The sequence below is a fragment of the Mustela nigripes genome, chromosome 4 (assembly GCF_022355385.1).
Source record: "Mustela nigripes isolate SB6536 chromosome 4, MUSNIG.SB6536, whole genome shotgun sequence".
NCBI classification, from domain to species: domain Eukaryota; kingdom Metazoa; phylum Chordata; class Mammalia; order Carnivora; family Mustelidae; genus Mustela; species Mustela nigripes.
This window is the reverse complement of record NC_081560.1, coordinates 152,060,559-152,074,761: the sequence shown is the minus strand read 5'-3', so window position 1 is coordinate 152,074,761 and position 14,203 is coordinate 152,060,559. Positions and strand designations below refer to the sequence as shown.

The following is a 14,203-nucleotide window of genomic DNA, read 5'->3' as shown; positions in this document are numbered from 1 at the left end:
TCTTTCTTCCTGGTGGCCTCTGGACTCTAGATCTTGCTCAGGGCAGCTGGGTCCTGGCTAACTGTCCCGTCCTCATCCTCTGGAAAACGCTGAAAGCCTCAGTTTACCAGTGCCCCCTTCGCTGCTGACTCAACGAGCTGCCTTTTTTATTCCCAGGCCCTTGCTCTTCCTCCGCCTCTTGGCCTTTGCTGGTGCCTCTTCCTCTGCTTGGACACCGGCCCTGCCTGGCCTATTGCTCAGTCTCCCACCTTCACTAGGTCCTACTTGTCCTTTTGTTTTTAATTTAAATAATTCTTACTCCAGGGGCCCTTCTCTGACTCCCTCAGACTGGGGGAGGCACCCCTCTGTCCTCCCGGATGGCTGATGGATGCACACTTCCATGTACGACCGGGACTCTGTGCAAGGAATTCCCTGCTCAGTGGGGCAGGGTCAGACGTCAGGGCACATGACTGGCCAGGCCGGGGCAGCTGAGCTGGGTTTGCTGAGCAGGTGGTCTGACCTGGTGTGCCCTCTGGCTGTGGACAGAGGCCCCTCTGAGCCTTCTTTGTGCTGCTGTCCTTGCTCCTCAGTTTTCCTTTTACTGTCTATGTCTAGAACGTGCACGGCTCTAGCAGGTGCAGGTTCTGCCCCAGAGTCTAGGAGCTTTCCTGGGAAGGGGGAACAACACCACCCTGAGAGAGGAGCAGTGAGGCCTGTTTCCCTGGAGCAGGCCGCTGCAGTCTGGCTAATGAGACCAGAAGGTGCGCTGGAGCAAGAGCAGTTTCGGGAGCTTCCTGGGCTTGTGGACAGGGAGCCTGAGGTTTCTTCAAGTCACAGCCATGTCAGGGGAAGGCTTGAGACCCCAGCGCACACCCAGCAGTCCCTGGGAGTCAGAGTGCTCCGTCACCTAGGCCAGCCCAGGAGAGGACTGAAGAGGGATGCTTGCTGCACTGTGCTTGACCTGGGGAGACAGGGGACCAGGGGAGACAGAGGCATCCACAGCAGTGGCAGGCACGCGTATGCCATGGGTGTGCCACATGTGCTCTGCGGGTGTGCCATAAGAGTTTCCCATCTCAGAGTACAAGAGCAATGGTTCCTTGTTTCTCTTTGGCTTCACTTTACCTCCCTCCTGAGCCTGCATTATCATTTAGTACTGGGTACTCAGTCTCATCACTTGAAGCCATTTCTGGATTCATGCTCAGTCGTTTTGGGGTCACTTCCCAGTTAGTTCCAGGTTCCTCCCTTCCTGCTTCTCTCTGCATCTCACAGGAAGAGAAACTGAGTTCTAAGGAATCTCACCTCTCATCCTGGCCCTGGAGACAAGCTGCTTATTCTGAAGCATGTCCTTTGTGCCAGAGAATGACCTGCGGGACAGTGTACATGGAGCGGGGGCAGAGGTGTGACAAGGGTGAGCCTGAACAGACACAGAGAAAGGGGACTTTCAGAAGAGGTAGCCTTGTGCTAAGTCTTGAAGGACAAGTAAGAACTTTCCATGGGAACAAGGCAGGCGTTGCATCAGGTGGCGGCGTGCGCTGGGCAGAGGAGCGACGGGCTGCTTAGCCGGTGGGTCCTACTTGGGTTTATCAGCGGCTGTGCTGTGAGCAGCTTGTTCCCAGCCAGCATTCTCTGCTCCCCTCCCTGCCTCGCCAGCCTGATTTCCGGTGATGCTTTGTGAAGGACCTGCCACCCAAGTCCTCAGGACTCTTCTGACTGCAGATGACAGTGACTCCGCTCAGATCATATTAAACCTTACTAAGGTGATTGGTAAGTCAAGAAGAGGTGTTTCAGGCATAGCTGGATTCAGGCGTTTAACATCTATCTTTAAGACTTGGTCTCGACTTGACCCTCTTCTGTGGGGGCTTCAGTCCCAGCAGGTTCTCTCCATCCTGTGGACCTTCCTCTGCCCACTGTTACCAATTCCAGAAGATACCCCTGTTTCTCCATATTTTCCTCAAAGTCTCAGAGCTGAGTCTTACTGGCCTGAATTGGATCACCTGCCCCACCCCTCAACCAATCACTACTGACAGGAAGCTGGAATATGCTAATTAATCAGGTGTTCCTGTATTCGCCCTGGAGTCAGCCCTGGGGAATCACATGGAGGTAGTTCCCTGAAGGAAAGCTAAAGGATTTCCCGGTCAGGGGAAGGGTGTGGACCACACAGCAAGTCTCCATCCTGCAGGCTCCCCTTGAGACTTCTACCTAGTGAAGACGGAGGTTTGCAAGAAGGTGCGGGACATCGTCCATGACGCTCTGATTTTTCCTTCTGTCTCCCTTGTCACTCCAAGAGCTCCTTGATGGGGGACAGGGGACTTGGGCTGCTCTCAGACTCCCTGTCCAGAGCGCATGGCAGGCACTTCCTGACAGCATTAAGAGAGGACGGATGCCTGTCTAGACACTCGAAGCCCCTTCCTCTGGTTGGGAACATTAGAATCCATGAGATCTAAAGTTAGGAGCCAGTCTGCAATATTTAAGTTCCAAGATGAAGATGACGGGGCATCAGTTGGCAAACACTTAGGGCGGCTTCTCCTTATTTATAGTTCAGATACTTATAGAACGACATCTGAGGGCTCATACGCCCACTACCCCACAACTGGAACCACATAGTCCGATTGTGCCCAAATAAGGGTGGTGAAGACTTCCAGCCACCATACAGGGTGGGTCTGACAGGTGTTATGGGCAGCGCAATCAGTCTGGACATCAGGGATGGGTTCTCTGTGGATCAGGTTCCAACTGAGATGGGGCAAGGCCACGCTGTACCCTCAGCTCTGTCTCAGAGAGTAACCCCATTGCTGCCTTCCCCTGCAGGTTGTCCTTTCCTGTCCCAGGCAAGGGGACCCAGCCAGCCTCAAGGCCTCAGGACCATTTACTGTTGCAGGAGGCTCCTTTCTGTTTGGAAATCACTGGCAGAAGCAGGCGGGGCTCTAGGTGACCAGGGCAGGAGGGTCTGCAGAGAGGAGAGCTGGAGACTGGCTATTTCGGCAGGGAGGGGTGGAAGAGTATCCTTGGGCAGCAGAATGTTCAGAGGGGGCGTGAGGAGGAAGCAAGGACTCTAGACTTGGAACCATCAGTGCCTCTGTGCACCCGAGGAAAGGGCACCATCCCTTGACATGTATAGCCTCAGGTGTGTGACTTCGTGGGAGCTCCCGGGGGCACAGGAAGACTAGGAGGGCGGAGACTCATCTAAGAACAGGCCTCTGCTCTCTGTGCCAGGCAGCAACCAGGGCTGGGCTCTGAGGCCTCTCCTCCTGTCCCCAGTGCCTGGTTCAGGGTGGACGGCCTGAGGAGTGCTGATGGTCAAGTCAGATTTGGCCAGCGCTGTGCCTGTTATACTGCTTGGTGAACCAATCCACACAGTCCCTCCGTGCCCCCCAGGGAGACCAGCCTTGGTACAGTCAGCCCCCGCTAAGGCCCCCTGGACTCTCTCCTGGGTTGGAGAGTCTGTCCTCTGGATGCTCAGCTTCCTCCTCCTGTTTGCAAGAGAACCCAGAGAAATCCAGCAAAGAACATGCCCTGAGACTTCCTCCTGGGGCTCCCACAGGTCTAGATGCTGGAGGTCTCTGGCTGTGCCGCTAGGGCCATCCATCCTCCAGCTAGTTTGCAGAAGCAGGGGAAACGAGCACTGGGGCCTCGCAGGGGGTCTATGGCCCAGGAGGGACTACTCCAGTTCAAGACCCTGGCAGGAGGCGGGGCTGGGGTCGGCTGGGCTAGCGTGCTTATGATGGATCCTCACCCAGGGTCTTGTTAGAGCTCAGGGCAGAGATGCGGAGAGCAGGGGGAAGGCTGCAAGGAGGGAGTTCCCTCCCCAAGGAGGGGAAAGGCTGCCGCCGAGTGGCCATCTGGCTGGCTAGCAGGAATTACTGGGACCAATGTGTCCACCGCCTGTTTTGTCTGCCTGCAGCTAATTCAGTCCCTGACCTCGAACCCGGTAGGGGAGCCCTAAGCCCCAAGAGCCTGTTTGGGGACAGGGATTAGGGGCAGCCTCAGGGCTTGGGGCCAATACAAAATGGAACGTGGAGAGTGGTGTGTCAGTGCGCGGTGGGAGTGAGGAGTGACGGCTGAACTGAACTCCAGCCCTGGAGTCCCTGTCAGGGAAGGGCAGAAAGAAAGAGCCAAGCGTGGAGGACAGTGTCACTGGTGAGCCAGGCTGATGACGGAGGGAGGCTGGGCTGCCTGCTGAGTGCTGGGGCCCAGTGCTGTCAGGGAGGGCAGGACCTGGCTGGTTTTTGACACTTCAAATTCTTTCTCCTCTTTCCTTATGAGTCTTGCCATCAGAGGTCTGAGCTCCTGTGGCCCACCTCTGTGTGTCCCTGTGTGATCGAGTCTTTTTGTGTTTCTCTCTCTCTGGCTCTCTGACTTTTTCCATCTGCTTTTCCTGATCTGTGATCTTTCTCCTTTCCCCATTGAAGTTTCATCTCGTGCTCATATAAAGTTTTTACGCTGCATGCGTTACGTGGAGAGCGATGGTCACCAGTGGGGGACCCAGGAAAGAAATCTGTGTGTGAAGGGGATAGGGGACAGACTGTCCCTCTGTGTGCCTAGCCCTGCTTGCTGATTCTCTGACCTGCCCTGTCCCCTGCCTGCTGCCCAGTGATGGCAGACTGGGGCCAGACTGGTGTCCGGAAAGGAGCCAGGGTGAACAGGGGGCATATGAAACTCTCAATTTTGGGCATCCATCTGGAAGTCAGCTCCTAACCAAGCTACTCATAACAGCTCAGGCCAACCACATACAAAATAGAAGATTTTGTCCCATCCCTGGAGTGGTTTTCAAGCTAGTTGGTGCAACAGATTTAATGTAAAGTGGAGCTTAGCAGGAGCTTGGGAGAACTGACAAGACAAAGGTCATATTGTATGTGGGGGTGTCTGTGATGTTTAGGTGAGTGGACAGAAAGACAGAAGTCATTGACTTTCCAAGAGGACTTGTGATTAGAGCACGTCTTTGCGCTTTTGCTTCATAACTCCCCGACTTTATCGATTGACTAAGTGAGGCCACCAGAAAAATCCCAAACTCCATGATGATTATCCATTCCCCACCAGACCCATGCAGAGCAAGATACCCTCTGTAGAGTGTTGACCCAACACGTCACCCCAGGCAGCATTGTCCGTAGTCAGCAGACAGGGCCCTCAGTCATCATTCAAACTCCGATAGGTGGGGAATTGGAAGGCGAACTTCCCTGGGAGCTAAGCTGGGAAAGATCTGGCCCCTCCCCATGAAGTCACCTGCTTCCTTTGAGAAGCAGGAGCCCTGGCACAGTCCCGGCACTTTCTGCTTCTGCCTTTGCCTAGAAGCTTGTACCTAGAACCAGGTTTGGATCTCATTGTCCACCCACCCCAGCCCAAGCCCCTTCAGCCCTTGTGGCTTGTGGCATTATTCTCTTAGCTCCCTGGGATTCAAGTTTGCAGGGTGACACAGGCTCCGGCCCTGCCACATTCTGGCTCCCTTGGCTTTTAGATCCATTATCAAGTCTTCAGTCTCTCTGGTTCCTCATTCATCACATGGAGATGATAGTAGCACCTGGTTCCTGGAGCTGTTGCTGCAGCGCATTCATGCCACAGCCAGTGTCACCTCCAAGTCAGTGGCCAGTTACTGGGCACTTTCCTCTATAGCTCTGCCCCATAGGCCCCTTCCGCTATAGGCTTGCTGCTTTTGTCATGGGTCTTTGAGGGCTAGTCTGCAGGACTGTGGCCCCATCTCTAGAAGGAAGCTTTCAAGCCCTGGCCAGAAGCGTGAGGCACCCCTGCCTATCACCACCATTCATTCGGCAACTTGTGTTGATGCCTCCTTTGTGCCAGATGCTGTGTCATGTGCTAGGGGCAGAACACTCTTTATGGGGCACAGACAGCACAGAGCGGGGACTGGCAAGAAGATATGGGTCAGAGGATTCATAGTTGAGAAGCTCTTAGGACGGAGGGTGCTTGGCACCCAACAGTGCACCAGTAACATCATTAAATAAATGGTGTGGTCATCTTTGGCAGCTGAGAACAGCCCCCATGGGGCATACAGCCAAGCCAGGCATGGGGGGCTCAGGAGGACATAACATGGGAAGCAAGAGGAGAAGATGGGGCCAGGCAGAGGAATGGCCCAGAGGCAGCAGATCCCTGGCCCATGTGGGGAACTAGGAGCTGTATTGAACTCTCTGGGATGAGAGGCTTCATGGGAATGACAGAAGGGGCTAAGGAAGCAGACAGTGCTTGGTGTGGGTCTGGGAGGCGATGTGCAAGAGCCAGCTGAATGGAACTGGATGGAACTCCTGGCCTGGGTTGGAAGGAGGGTGCTGAAGTCCCGGCGAGGCTCCAAGATGCTCGTGGCAACCAGCAGCCCGCCTCGGTGTTCCTGAGGCTGGAGGCCAAGCGTGCCAGGCCTTCCTGGACCTGTGGGAGATATGTTGGGGACAGGGCTTTGGCCCTCCACCCCTGGTCTGATCACAGCCACCAGTTTGGTTGTAACCGGACTCTGGGTTTTCTTTCTTTGCAGATGTTGGAGGAGCTCCAGTGTTAGCAACGGGCAAGTCTGCTGGGGCCGAAATTGGTAGGTGCCCAGCTTCCTCTTTGTGCAGGGCTGAGGGGGGCAGGAGGGGCGGGGGTGAGGGGGGTACGCTCAGAGCCTGGCGGGTTTCCTGTGGGTCATCACAGAACAGGGCAGCACTCACTTCCACATCTGCCCGAGGACTAACACAGCTTTACCTCAGGGGCACAGGCCTGCTGGAGAGCCCTTCTCCAAAGGGTCCCGGAGTCATCAGGCCTGCCCTCCTCTGATACGTAGCTCCAGCCCCCACAGTGCCCTGCACTCTGCCAGACTTCCCACTGCTCTCTCCACCTGCCCTCAAGATAGAGTCAGATCTCTTCCTTTGCCTTCTAAGCTTACCATGGAGCAGGCGAGCAGTTGACACGTGCTCCATAAATGAATTAATGCAAAGGCAAGTGAGGTAGGGCTACAGGAGGCCGGAAAAGGGAGCCATCAACCTCTGGGAAATGACTCCCAGGGCTGAAGACAGTGGGATGGGGTTCCAGGAGGAGAAGGTGGGGGGTAGGTAAGGGGCAGGGGGCACATGTGGCCCTGGGCTTCAGCGGATTGGATGTCGACTTTTCTGGTGACTTTGGACTTGAACCTGATTGTGAAGGGGGCTGTAGAAGAGCTTTGCAGAGTGGTGACTGATGGATGGATACCTAAGGTTGCATTCCTCCCTGCCCTGCAGACATCAAGTATGCCCTCATTGGGACGGCTGTGGGCGTCGCCATATTGGCTGTCTTCCTGGTCCTGAAGATCTGCATGATCAAGAAGCATTTGTTTGATATCGACTTCTCAGACTTGAGAAGCACAAACCCAGGCTTCAACGGTAAGGGAGCAGCGACCTCTGGCCCCGTTCCCCCCTGCCCAGACCAGGACAGTCCCGGCAGCCTGAGGCCCCAAGGGCTCCACCACCCCCGAAACCTGGCCAGAGAAATACTGACAGACTGGGTTGGAAAGAAACGCAGAGGCCTCTCTGTGTGTCTGTCCATCTCTCCCCCTCCCCTCTTCTCTCTGTACTTTTTCCATTCCTAAGAATCAGATTTCTTGGAGAAAGCTGGGAAAGGGAGGTGAGTTGGCTTTGGACCGAAGCGTTTATTCCCGTATCCAAAGATGTGACCAGATAAAATGAATCCCAGGAGTTGATGAGTCTGGGTGGGTTGTGGAGGTGCTGCTGAGTGGGTGTGTTTTGTTTTTGTTTTTGTTTTTTGTCATAACCTGGGCTGGTCCTACTCAGAGCAGTGCTGTGTCCCCTTGGTCCGAACAGAGCTGGGCCAGTGTGAACCCTGGCGTGGCTCTTGGTGTCCTTGTGGCACCTTCAGGGAGGCTTATCCCGCAAGCCCAGCAGTCAGTTTGTGAGTTTTGATCGCAAAATGCAGCACTGATTGACATCCCCTTTCTCTCAAGATGGAACTTGCAAAAATCATCCCTAGTCCCGTCAGCGTGCTTAGTAATGGGATCATGATGCCGTTTTCCATGATATTTTCCCAAGGGTGAGGAGGAACGAGCCTCACCATGGCTCTGGAATATAGGATTGTTATTCGCGAAGATATGCAGAAGGTGGAATCGGAGCCACGCCCCTCCAGGGCGTCCTGAGATAGCCCCCACTCCTGCCCACTGCACGAGGGGTTTAATAAGTCACAGGACTTTGCTGACCATTATTTTTGTATCCCTATGATCACAAGGGAAGAGAAAGCAGCCTCTTCATCACATAGTGGGAGACGTGTTGGATCCCCTTAGACCAAGAGGGTCTGGGAGTGGCAAGTGGAGGGGTTTGATGAGGAGTGTTAGGGATAGGCCGCTCCACTGATGACAGTGTCCCCTTCCTAAAGCCCTGCTTTCTCCCTTTAGACACCGCCACACTAAAGAAGAGAGTCCCAAGGTAAGGTCACTATTGTGGTAAGTGTGGGGTATCATTCTCCCTTCTGTTTTATTCTTTGTGCTTCCTTGCCTGTCATCCTAGCCCTTCCTACCACTCCAAAATGCTTCCTGGGAGACTAGAATGCACCCCATGCCCCCTCTTCCCTTCTCTGGTTCAGTGGGCAGGAGTCATGAAAGTGAGGGGCCACAAGGTACAGTAGCCAAAGGGGGTTTGAGCTTGCCTCTGCATACCCTCAGTTACATTCTGCCCCACCTCCCCCCCAAAATCCCCCAGTGCGTTCCCCCAGCACCCAGAATGAGGTCCCTAACCCTTGCCATGACTTACTTGGGAAACCTATATGGCCTGCCCTGGGTTACCTGGCTTCCCTGCTGCCGTGATCCACATTGCTCTTCTGCACAGAGACTATGTCCTCTGAGGGCAATCCTGCCTCAGGACCTCTGCACTTGCTGTTTTCTGCTACACGGAATGCTCTTCTTCTAGATAGCTGCAACCTTTGCCCTTCATTTGCTTCATATTTCTGCTTCAAGGCCACCATTTCATTTTAGATGGCCTGTTTAAAATAGAAACCCTTTCCCTTACCTAGCTTTATCTTTCTTCATGTTACTTTCCATTCATTGACATTATGTGATATACTTCTTCTTCTGTTTCTTTTGATGGTTTTCCCCCTGAAGTGTAAAGTTCTTGAGGGTGGGATCTTTGTTTTCATCTTTGTAGCTCTGACATTTAGCACCATGCATGGAACAGAATGGGTACTTTTTTTTTTTTTAAGATTTTATTTATTTATTTATTTGACAGAAAGAGATAACAAGTAGGCAGAGGGGCAGGCAGAGAGGGGAGGAGGAAGCAACCTCCCTGCAAAGCAGGGAGCCTGATGCGGGGCTCAATGTCAGGACCCTGGGATCATGACCTGAGCTGAAGGCAGAGGCTTTAACCCACTGAGCCACCCAGGTACCCCAGAATGAGTACTTTTATATGTGTTTAAAAAATGAATGAATGGGCTTTTGGGCATGGGTTAGGTACTGAGCATTGGGAGAAGACAGGCTCCCTTTCAGTCTGCAGGGGACACAGGCACATCCTAGATGCTTATTGCAGGGTTTTGGGGTTAGGGAGAGGGAGCTGTGACATAGTTAAGCATGTGTTGCCTTGTGCCTGGGACATACAGAGGGGTCCGGGTGGGAGGCAGGATGTCAAGGATCTCAGGTAGTGCTGGGATTGCATACAGAGCGGTGAGAAGTCCTGGGGAGGGGGGAAGAAAGAGAAGTGTACACAGAAGGTACACTGACGTGTGTCATTGTGTACATCCGGGGAACAAGCATTCTGTGTGATAGGAGCAAATGCTTCACACGAAGGTCTGTAGTGCAGAGGCTGGAGAGGGGGTAGTCTTACTCAGGGTCTTGTATGCTAAGTGAAGGAGTCTGTACCCTGTCCTGAAACTTCTGGTCAATCAGACGATTCTAGGCAGAAGAGGGATGGGACAGGGTTTCTGCTGTACTAGCATGGCAGGGGGCGGGGACATCTGCTAGAAACAGGGAGACCTGCGGGGAAGCCCTTTGAGGACCTCAGACCTGCTGCAAAGCCCTGCTGGGCAAGAATCAGAGCGATACTGAGGCGGGGGGCCCAGAACCTGGTTGCTGAGTGAAGGTGCAGCCATCAAGAGGGAAGAATCCAGAACAGGAAGGTCCCCACGAGGCAGTGCCCTTGAGAAGTAGATGGTGGAGCAGGTTTGGGCAGTGGGCTGGGGGGCTGAGATGGGGAGTCCTTTTTTAAACACAGTGAATCTGCGACTTCTGGAGACGTCCAAGTAGAGGGGGCGGTCCGGAAGGGCTGGCATGCAGACAGAGGTTTGGGCTACGTGGGGTAGTGGGTTTTAGAGGGGACCTGGAACCTGGGCTCTCCTCCAGTTCTGCCCCAAAGCCTAGCACTCAGTAAGTGCTATAGCGTGTGTATGGGAGGAGGGGTGGACATGTGGGGGAAGAGAGAGACAGATGCTTGATGCCTCAGAGCTGAACTGGAAGTGGATTTTCTCTAGAAGTTTACTTTCTTGAGGATCTTCCCTTCTTCAGATATTCTGGTTTCTGGAAGAGTGTTTCATCGACTCTGCCTCCAAGCATTGCCCCGTCTTCCCCAACTCTCATTATCTCTCTGTCTCTCTGTCTGTCCCATCCTCTCCCATGTCCCTCCTCCCTTCCCCCACTCCTGTGTTGTATGGCCACCCCACAGGGGTCTGGGCTGGGGGAGAGGAGTGTGATTACAGTGACCATCCACCTTGTCATCCAGGACTTTGGGAGAGTGAAGAGGAATTGCTAATAACAGTGGTAGGACGATGGGGTAAACCTGGATAGTTCTGGGGGAACTGGAGCATATGGTCAGCCTCGGTTTAGTGGGGCTGTGAGGCAGTGCTCGCCAGGCCCCACGATGGGCACCACGGTCTCCTCTTGCTCACAATGTCACCTCCTCTGCACCTGGGGTTCTCACGCCGGGGAGGGATGGGTGACCAGTCCCAGGGAGCTTTTGGAAACATGTGGAGGAATTAGGGACATCACAGGCTGGGAGACCATGATGCCATGTGTCCCATGTCACACACACACACACACACACACACACACACACACGTTCATACACACCCAGACCCGCACTGGCTAAGGTGTCGCATTCCTCTTTATAGAAGAAACACGCTGAACAGCTCTCACGCCAACAAGTCCGTGAGACCGCTTATGGGGGAAGGTTGAATTTCAGGTTGGCTGGCTCCTACGGCCCCTGTCTTTCCCTACCCTGAGGGACCTTCTCACTGGGGCAGCCCTGTCTCCAGGCACCCCTTGGGGGATTGGCGCGGCGCGAGGTTCCGCTGAGGGTGCAGCTGGGGCCCTGTGCTGGGAGAACATCGTGGTCCTGGCTCACCCAGGCGCAGCGTTCCTGCGGCTCTGAGCTGGGTGCTGACTCAGGCTCTCCCACTAGAGAATGAAGGCAACCTGACCTTCATCAGGGGTTCAGACAGGGCTCTGGGCCAACGGGGGTATGGGAGGCCATGGGCTGAGTCTGGTAGGGTGAGAAGGATTAGCTCCTGACTAAGGAGAAGAGGGGAACTGGGAATGAATAGATGAGCTCCAGGCCTAGAGCCTGTATTGCTTTTTGGGGGTCCAGCTGGTCTCTGGGGTGGGGAGTACATTATGGGAGTCAGTTTTGTGTAGATGGGGGATGTCTGTGATAGCAAAGACTCTGCCCACAGTGTGGCCTCCGGGGCCCCCTGCTGGGCCACCTGCATGCTCCACCATGCAGGGTGGGGACACCCTGGGCCTGTGGCTGCAGATTGTTGTGGCCAGCTGTGACTCTCTGTCACGATTTAGGGGTCGTAGTGATCTCACCACCGACAGGGGTGAGTGTGCTACCTTGGCCTTTCAAACCACCCACACATGGAGGGGCACTTTGAGTTAGGGTGCTTGGCCGTGGAGACTCCAGGGGCCCCCAGAAGTCTCTGCAGACCCTGTTTCAGGGATATCTTCGTCATAGAATAAAAAAAAATGGAAGAGTACCCAAATCCTAATTTTCAATCCTGGGCATGTGTACACAGGGAGGGAAGGGAGAGATGCAGGGCAGTGGGCCGAGGGTGGCTGGGTGGGAGCCCTCCCCTGCTCTAGGATGTAGCCTCCCCCACCCCCACCCCACGAGCAGGGAGCTGTTCTTGGCACAGGTCACACCAGAGCTCCTCTGCGAACAGAGCTTGTCGGAGACGAGGGAAGCACGCTTCAAGTTTCCAAAAGTAACACTAGATGGAGTCAGGCGGAGTCAGGAAGAAGTTAGACCAGAAAGAAAAAGCTCAGGACAGGCAAGCCATTCTCCTGGAGCAAAACTTCGCATGTGCTTTTTCTGTCATGCAGGAATGATTTAATGAACACCTGATTCTCCTGTTTTGCAGGTCAAATCTCAATTTCTCTGAAAGGTGAGTGATAAGCAGGATGGATCGCTGGTTCTGAAAGGGAGAAAGGCAGTGGCTTTCCAGAGGCGGCCCCCACACAGGACAGGAGAGGATTGCTAGCCCGGAGCCACGCATTCCTCCTGCCTCTCCCGGGACACCAGGAATCCCCCTCCTCCTCCTTCTCCTTCTTCTTTCCCTTCCAAAAAGTCTTAATTTAGTGGTACTTCAGGAAGATTTAAAATGAAGCTGTGGGACTTTTGCCTGATTAAAGCTGAGAAAATGAGATTTTAGAAATAGGGTAGTTAACTTTCTTTTATTTGCCCAGATTTTCCCTAAACGTCAGTCAAACCATGAACTTGTCAACTTAGTCCATGAGATTAAAAAAAAAAAAAAATCCAAAACTTTGGTGTCTTCAACGCTATTGATTTGATGGAAGTGTCTATTTCCCTTGTCGCTTTTGGGTCTTGCAGTGGACGAAGTCTGAGTGTGCGGGGTTGGTCACAGGTCACAAGTCCTAGGCCCACTTGTCTGTGTCTCATGCATCACCTACGTGCTCTCACCTTCCTTCTTTTTGAAAACTCTTTAAATCACCAAAGAGTTGAAAGAACAGTGGAAGAAAGACATATACATACACTTAGATTCCCAAGTTAGTAGTCCCCGCACTTACTTTATTCTGTACACTTGCATTTTTTCCTGACCCACTTAAAAATTAGTAGAAGTATCACCCGTAAGTTAGTAGAGATGTTTCACCCCTAAATACAGAACCAGGTGTCTCCTGCAAGGTCACCATATGATGACCACACCCCCAAAATGACCAGTATTTCAGTACTATCATTCCTTACACAGCCCACATTCAGATAGCTCTGATTGTTTCCAAAGAATCTTTATAGCTCTAGTCTTCCAAACCCGGATGCACAGTATTTGATTTTGTCTCCATTTCGTCTTTTTTGTATGTTTTGTATGTTGGACGACTCTGCTTTCTTTCTCTGTGGCATTGTCGATTTTGAAGTACTTTTGTATGATGTCCTGTCTTTTGGACTGGTCTGTTTCCTCATGAGTAGACAAAGATTGAGACTGTTGTCAAAAACACCACGGAAGTGACATTGTGTGTCCAATATTGTACTACATCAGGAAGCCCATGATGTGAGGGTCTCATGGTGGGCGATGCTGCCTTTGATCACTTTTTTTTTTTTTTTTTTTAGTTTTTACTTATTTATTTTTCAGAGGCAGGGGAGAGCACAAGCTAGGGAGCAGCAGGTAGAGGGAGAAGCAGGCTTCCTGCCGAGCAAGTAGCCTGGTGCTGGACTCAGATCCCAGGCCCCAAAGGCAGACGCTTAACCGACTGAGCCACCCAGGCATCCCTGCCTTCGGCCACTTGAATAAAGAAGTGACCAATAGATGTCTGTGTTGGGGAGACAGATTTTCCTCTTTGTAATCGGTTTATAACCTGAAGGGTGATACTTTGAGACCATGTGAACATCCTGACCCCTCAATGATTCTTCATCCAGCGATTTTATATCTGTTTATATCCATCTTTGAATCAGTTATGATATTGGAGGTTACAAAATACTGAGTTTCTAAGGGCAGCATCCCTTCTGCATTTAATAGCTGGTATGCCTCTGGATGAAAAGACTTTTTCCTTTCCCCTTTTCTCTTTCTCTTACTTGTTGAGTATCATGATTGTGGATTTCAACATATTATAATTCATTGCCATCGCAGATCTTTGTGATGCTCAAATTGTCCCCATTTTGTCCAGTACCATCACTTCTTGGTGGTTTTTGAGCATTTCCTAGATTTTTTTTTTCCTTCTTCTTCATTTCCTGGACTTCTGACACAACACAGTATCCCGGGCTCACCTTGTACTGACTGCTCAGACCTGGTCACCCATGTACCTACCCGGCTTGCTTGCTTGCTTTCTCCCTTT

General features: G+C 52.8%; 1 protein-coding gene across 1 annotated transcript in view; it reads left to right on the top strand.

Annotated features, from left to right (window-relative positions):
* TMEM273 (transmembrane protein 273) overlaps positions 1 to 14,203 on the top strand; it is a 34,728-nt gene that overhangs the window by 15,855 nt on the left and 4,670 nt on the right. Inside the window, exons 2-5 of the mRNA XM_059395879.1 lie at positions 6,452 to 6,505; positions 7,173 to 7,313; positions 8,336 to 8,366; positions 12,280 to 12,303. Coding sequence (XP_059251862.1) covers positions 6,452 to 6,505; positions 7,173 to 7,313; positions 8,336 to 8,366; positions 12,280 to 12,303 — 250 coding nt within the window. The remainder of the gene's footprint in view (positions 1 to 6,451; positions 6,506 to 7,172; positions 7,314 to 8,335; positions 8,367 to 12,279; positions 12,304 to 14,203) is intronic.